The sequence below is a fragment of the Chrysochloris asiatica genome, unplaced genomic scaffold (genome assembly GCF_000296735.1).
Source record: "Chrysochloris asiatica unplaced genomic scaffold, ChrAsi1.0 scaffold00024, whole genome shotgun sequence".
In the NCBI taxonomy this organism is placed as follows: Eukaryota; Metazoa; Chordata; class Mammalia; order Afrosoricida; family Chrysochloridae; genus Chrysochloris; species Chrysochloris asiatica.
Window position 1 is genome coordinate 15,015,170 of NW_006408542.1, and position 6,696 is coordinate 15,021,865.

At 37.4% G+C, this 6,696-nt stretch overlaps 1 protein-coding gene across 1 annotated transcript in view; it reads left to right on the forward strand.

The window, feature by feature from the left end:
- Positions 1-6,696, forward strand: part of PLEKHH2 (pleckstrin homology domain containing, family H (with MyTH4 domain) member 2) — a 128,342-nt gene that overhangs the window by 97,657 nt on the left and 23,989 nt on the right. Inside the window, exon 23 of the mRNA XM_006839406.1 lies at positions 4,247-4,344. Coding sequence (XP_006839469.1) covers positions 4,247-4,344 — 98 coding nt within the window. The remainder of the gene's footprint in view (positions 1-4,246; positions 4,345-6,696) is intronic.

Sequence of the window (6,696 nt, forward strand, 5' to 3'; positions counted from 1 at the left end):
TGTGATCAAGAGCAAATAGTATTGAAAGAAGAAGTCCAAGATGCATTGTAGGCATGGGCAAAGAACAAGGCACTGGGAATTGATGGAATACAAATTGAAATCTTCTAGCAAACTGAAGAAGCACGCAATCATCTATGCCAAGAAATTCAGAAGACAACTACCTGGCCAACTAAGTGGAAGAGATCCACATTTGTGCCCATTCCAAAGAGAGGTGACCCAATGGAATGCACAAGTCATCATACAATGTCATTAATAGCTCACACAAATAAAATTTTGCTAAAGATAATCCAAAAACGGCTGCAAACATACATTGACAGAGAACTGCCAGAAGTTCAAGCTGGATTTAGACTAGAACGTGGAATGAGGGATGTCATTGCTGATGTCAGATGTTGTTGTTGTTAAGTACCGTCGAGTCAGTTCCAACCCATAGCCACCCTGTATAGGGTTTCCGAGAAGCCACTGGTGAACTTGAACTGCTGACCGTGAAGTTCAAACGGCTTTACAGTCTGGAACATTAACCCATAGCACCACACCAGGAATGATGGATCTTGGCTAAAAGTAGAGAATACCAACAAGATGTTTACATTTGCTTTATTGACTATGCAAAGGCTTTTGATTGAGAGAATCATGACAAACTATGATGAACATTGTGGAGAATGAGTATTTTGAAACACTTAATTGTGCTCATGAGGAACCTGTACAAAGACCAAGAAGCAGTTGTTCAAACAGAACAAGGGAACACTGAATGGTGTTTGCAAAGGTGTGCACCAGGGTTGTATTCTTTCACCACACTTTTCAATCTGTATGTTGAGCACATAATCCAAAAAGTTGGATTATATGAAGAAAAACATGGCATCAGGATTGGAGGAAGACTCATTAACAATCTATAATATACCCATGATACAACCTTCCTTGCTGAAAGTGAAAAGAATTTAAAATGCTTACTGATGAAGATCAAAGCCCACAGCCTTCAGTGTAGGTTGCACACCAATGTTAAGAAGACAAAAATCTTCACCACTGGACCAATAAACAACATCCATATAAATAGAGAAAAGATTGAATTGCCAAGGACTTCATTTTGCTCAGCTCAACCATCAACACTCATGGAAGCAATAGTGAAGAAATTAAAGACATATTGCATTAGGCAAATCTGCTGCACAAGACCTCTTTTAAAGTGTTCAAGAGCAAAGATGTCAGTTTGAGGACTAAAGTGCATCTGACCCAAGCCATGGTATTTTCAATAACCTTTTTGCATATGAAAGTTGGACAAGTGAATAAGGAAGATCGTAGAAGAACTGATGCATTTAAAAGTACCATAGACTGCCAAAAGAACAAACCAATCTGTGTTGGAAAAAGTATGACCAGCATGTCCCTTGGAAGCCAGTATGGCCAGACTTCGTCTCTCATACGTAAGACATATTGTCAGGAGGGATCAGTCCCTTGAGAAGGATATTATATTTGATAAAGTGAAACATTGGAGAAAAAGAGGAAGACCCCCAACTAGATAGACTGGCACAGTGGCAGCAGCAATGGGCTCAAACGTAGCCACAATTGTGAGGTTGGCGCAGGACTGGGTGGTGTTTCGTTCTGTTGTACATAGTGTTGCTGTAAATTAGTACCAACTAGATAGCACCTAACAACAACAACCCAAAAGCAATCTATAGATACAATGTAATCTGAATCCAGATTCTAACAACATTCGTTTAAAGAGATGGAAAAAATGATTGCGATCTTTATATGGAGAAGTAACAACCTTGGATAAGCAAAGCACTGCTTAAGAAGAAGAGCAAAGTAGGAGACCACTCACGGCCTTATTTCAAAAATTACTGCACAGCCACAGTGGTCAAAACAACCTGGTACTAGTACAACAAAAGGTACATAGATGAATGGAACAGAATTGAGAACTCAGAGTCCACTGATCTTTGACGAAGGGCCAAAACACACTAAATGGAGAAGAGAAAACTAGAAATCCATTTTCAGAAGAGTGAAACAAGAGACATAGCTCACAATATACAAAAGCAAACTCAACATGGATTAAAGACCTAAACGTAAACCCTGGAACTATAAAGATCACCAGTGGAAAAAAAAGGAACAAATTTAGGGTGTCTAATACATGGCATACATACACTATCAAACATTACAAAAAACTCACAAGCAGTAAAAGATGTAATGAATGACACAAACCTCCGAAAAATTAGCAACTTACATGCATCAAAAGATTTCACCAAAATAAATCTTTTACTCATTTTACTCTGTTGGTAAAAGAGTAAAAGATTTACTTTGGGGAAATCTTATACCAAAAGAGTAAAAAGGGAGCCCACAGCCTGGGAAATTTTTTTTTTTTGCAATGACATATTAGACAAAGGACTAATATGTAAAATTTATAGTAAAGTACAACACCTATACAATAAAAAGATCAACAGCACAATTTAAAAATGGGCACAGAACATGAACAGACACGTCACCGAGAAAGACATCCGGGCAGCCAACAAGTGTGTTCATGATAATTGGCCATTGGTGGTGGTTATGTGCCATTGAGTCAGTTCCAACTCATAGCAACCCTCTATAGGATTTCCAAGGCTATAAATCTTTACAGGAGCAGAAAGCCTCATCTTTCTCCTGAAGAACCACTGGTAGTTTTCCAACTGCTGACCTTGAGATTAGCAGGCTGACTCCTAACCACTACACTACCAGAGCCATTAGAGAGATGCAAATCAAAACAACAATGAGATATCATCTCACACCAGCATTAACAGTGAAGTTAAAAAAACAAATGAGAAAACAACAAATGCTGGCGAAGGTATGGAGAGACTGAAACCCTCCTACATTGCTGGTGGGACTGTAAAATGGTTCAACCACTCTGGAAAATGGGATCCACTTCCTCAGAAAGTTAGAAATAAGGAGTACCTTATGACCCAGCAATCACTCTATTTGGCGTATATCCACAAGGGATACAAGTCAGGACACGAGTAGATATATGCACTCCGATGTTAACTGTAGCACTATTCACAATAACAAAAAGATGGAGACAGTCTAAGTGCCATCAATGAAAGAATGGATAATCAAAACATTTAAAACTGGGCCTGGACCCTTTCCTTACTTGATATGGTCTCAAATTGTTTTTGGGAGTAAGTGCCTTTTTACAGGGTGATGGTGTTTTCTATGATTTGGACATTAAAGACTTTGTAAGGAGTAGAAGATCTCCTCCTGGAGTCCTGGTGTGGTACTTTAGGATAAGCACTGGGCTGCTAACCACATGGTCAGTGGTTCAAGCCCACCAGCTGCTCTTCAGAAACCCTATACAGAGTGGCTGAGTTGGAACCGACTTAATGGCACTTAACAACAACAGGTGAAGAACCTCGATTCAGAAATAATAGTTCAAAGGCTAGAATATATGAAACATCAGTACTTTCATCTAACTTCTAAGGCCAACTGCAGAACAATCTGCCAGGGGTCCCTGTGGTTTCACAGAACACTGCTTGAAACTGATGTTAGTTTATTAGGAGTGTTGGCTAGTAGGTATGGTATTTCCCCTATTTCTTTGGCTGCATGTTGAAAATTTTTTGATAAATTAATCTCCTTTCTTCTCAGATCCAGGGATATCCTATACAGTTCAACATGACTTAATGTAAATTTTTGAAAAGGCCATTCTTAGAGCACTGTTGTTAATATTTAGTCAACATAATATCTTTGTAGCTTTTGTTGAATTGAGCTGAATAAATATTGGGGCTTTGGTGAATAACTGCTTATCACATTTAAAAAATTTTATGTATAATTCTGTAAATTAGCAGTTTAAAAAAAATTTAATTTGGTTCCTGAGAATGTTTATTCTTTCCAAATCAAATAATTTTAAGATTATATCCCAGATTCCTTTGGAATCACTTCAATTATTCCAATCTTTATTAACTTAGAACTTGCTTTTTCAATGACCAAATCATGAAAAAATTCCTGGAATCTTCTAGTTTGCAGCCTCAGGCAGGCCTACATTAGGATGCCTTTTTGAGTAAAAAATTCATGGCCACAGTCCAAAGTTAATATATGTCCAAAAGGCTAAATCGACCAAAGAGCAATTTATAATTAAATTCTAAAGTCAGAGCCTCACAGAACTTGAAACAAAAAGTGTAAGCACATTTGGTTTGATCATATTAATTAAACATTTTCAATCCATCTACAGGCATACTTGTCTTATAAAAGTGGTGCTGATTTAAAAAGTATGGTAAGTCTCAATTTTCCACTTCCCTTCTAGATTTGCGATATTATTTCTAAATGGGAACAGACTTCCAAAGAACAGCAACCTGGGAAATGTGAAGGTACAAGAACTGTTCGTCTCACTTATAAAAGCAGGTGTGTAAGACATCTCCAGATACAAAAATCTGAGTGTGCAGTTATGTTCAAGTCATGCACTTACCTACAATTTAGGTTTCCTATCGAATAGCCATAAAAAGTTACCATATTTATTTCTGTCTTTATTTCTCAATATGATAGCTGTTTCTGTAGGAAGAAATTCACACAAAATTCTGCTTCTAATTTTAGTCTCTTAATGTCATGAGTTGGTTTTTTTTATATAAAAATAATTATTTGGACAAAGATTAGAAAACAGTAGATGTTACCTTAGGGTAGTTAACATAAGGGTGAATTTTTCACTTTCAACATTTCCTGTAACATTACTAGTACATTTTTCATAAAGACTGGAGTACCCTACTGCTGATCTGTTGTAACAAAATAATACTTGTTCACTCAAGTCTCTTGAAAGTGATACATTCATATTTCTTCATTCTCATTCGTACAAATTTCTTCATTCTCATTCGTAAAATACATTCGTATTTTTCTTCCCTCATCTCCTCTCTCCTCCATCAATCCTTTCTCTTTTTCCCACTCTCTCTTTCTTTAAATATTTGCCAACCTTTAATTATAAGTCAGTTACTTAACTAGATGATCTGGACAAAAGGGTAGTATAAGCAGACACAGTTGCTGATCTTAGGGAATTTACAGGCACTACAAAGGAGCTCTGGTAGCATAGTGGTTACGAATCAGGCTGTAAACCACAAGGTCAGCAGTTTGAAACTACCAGCTGTTCTGCAGGAGACAGATGAGGCTTTCTGTTCCCGTATAGATTTACAGCCTCGGAAACCCTGTACAAGGTCTCTATGAGTCAGAACCGGCTCCATGGCACATAACCACCACCACCAATAGTGGAGAAAACAATTGCTAATCATGTCATAACTCTGATGACTATATAGTTATTAACTAAGTTATCTTAAAGAAAGGAATGCTGTTCTATGAAAGCACATAATGAAAAGCCTGTCCTAGACTGGAGACATCGGGGAAACTTATTGAAGACGTGCTGCTTTTGAACCAACTCAAGGGCAGATGGGCTTGAGAAAGGGAGCATATTATATTAATTATAATTGCTTATAATTAATATAATTAGACCTTCCAAATCAGAATCGCTGGGTTTGAGGCCCAGAAGTCTGTACATAACAACTCTCCAGGCTCCAGAGCCTCATTGCATCCCTATCTTTCCTTTATTAATATTATGTTTTCAGTGAAAGTTTACACAGCAAGTTAGGTTCCCACTTAACAGTTACCACACAAATTGTTCGGTTACATCAGTTATATTTTCACAACATGTCAGCATTCTCATTAATTCTATTCTGGATACTTACTTTCCAGTAATCTGGTTTCCCTGCCATCCCACACTTCCATCTTTACTTTAGAGTTACTGTTGACCATTTGGTTTTACAGAGATGATTTTTAAAAAGGGTATATTGCCACTAGTCACCCCCTCAGAAACCCTGTACAGGGCCACTGTGAGTTGGAACCTACTCAATGACACTTAGCAACAACCACAGTGCTCATTGGTAATATTTTGCATTTTATGAGCCAATTTATTATTAATCTAAAAGGTGACATCAGGGGATACTTTGAGTTCAAGGCTTATGGTGATAGTCTCAGTGTGATAGTCTCAGGGAGTCCTCCAGCCTCAACCGGCACAGTAAGTCTGGATTTTTTTTAAGACTTTGAGTTCTATTCCACACTTTTCTCCCCTTCTCTCAAGATCTATCTATTGTGGCCCTGGCCAGAATGCTCAGTAGCGGTTCTTCTGATATTAGCTTTCCCTATCTTTAAATCTCGCCTTTTGTGGGACGGAGCCAGCTTCTGGACTGACCTGTCATATATCTTTATGTAGAAGATGACCAGGAATTCTCATCTGGTTTTGATGGAGCCAGGTGGAATGATTTCCATGGCTAGCATTATTCCTGATAATCCACACCTTATGTTTAATATATACTAATTTTTTATTATGTTTTAGGTGAAAGTTTACACAGCAAATTAGGTTCCCTTTGAACAATTTTTATACAAATTGTTCTGTGCTATTGGTTATAATTTTTACATTGTGTCTTCATTCTCTTTATTTCGATTCGGTTTGTTCTGTTTCCATCAATCAAGCTTCTCTTCCCCTCCTTGCTTTCTCACCTTTACTTTTTGGTAAAGTAAATGTTAACTGTTTGATCTCATATACTTCATTATTAAGGGAGCACATTACTCATTGATGCTAATGTTTGTTTTATAAGACAGTCTGTTATTTAGCTGAAAGGTGACTTGCAAAAATGACTTTAATCGTATGTTCAAAGATTATTTTAGGGGTTCTTCTAGTCTGTCAGTCCAGTTAGTCTGACCTTTTTTTTTTTTTTT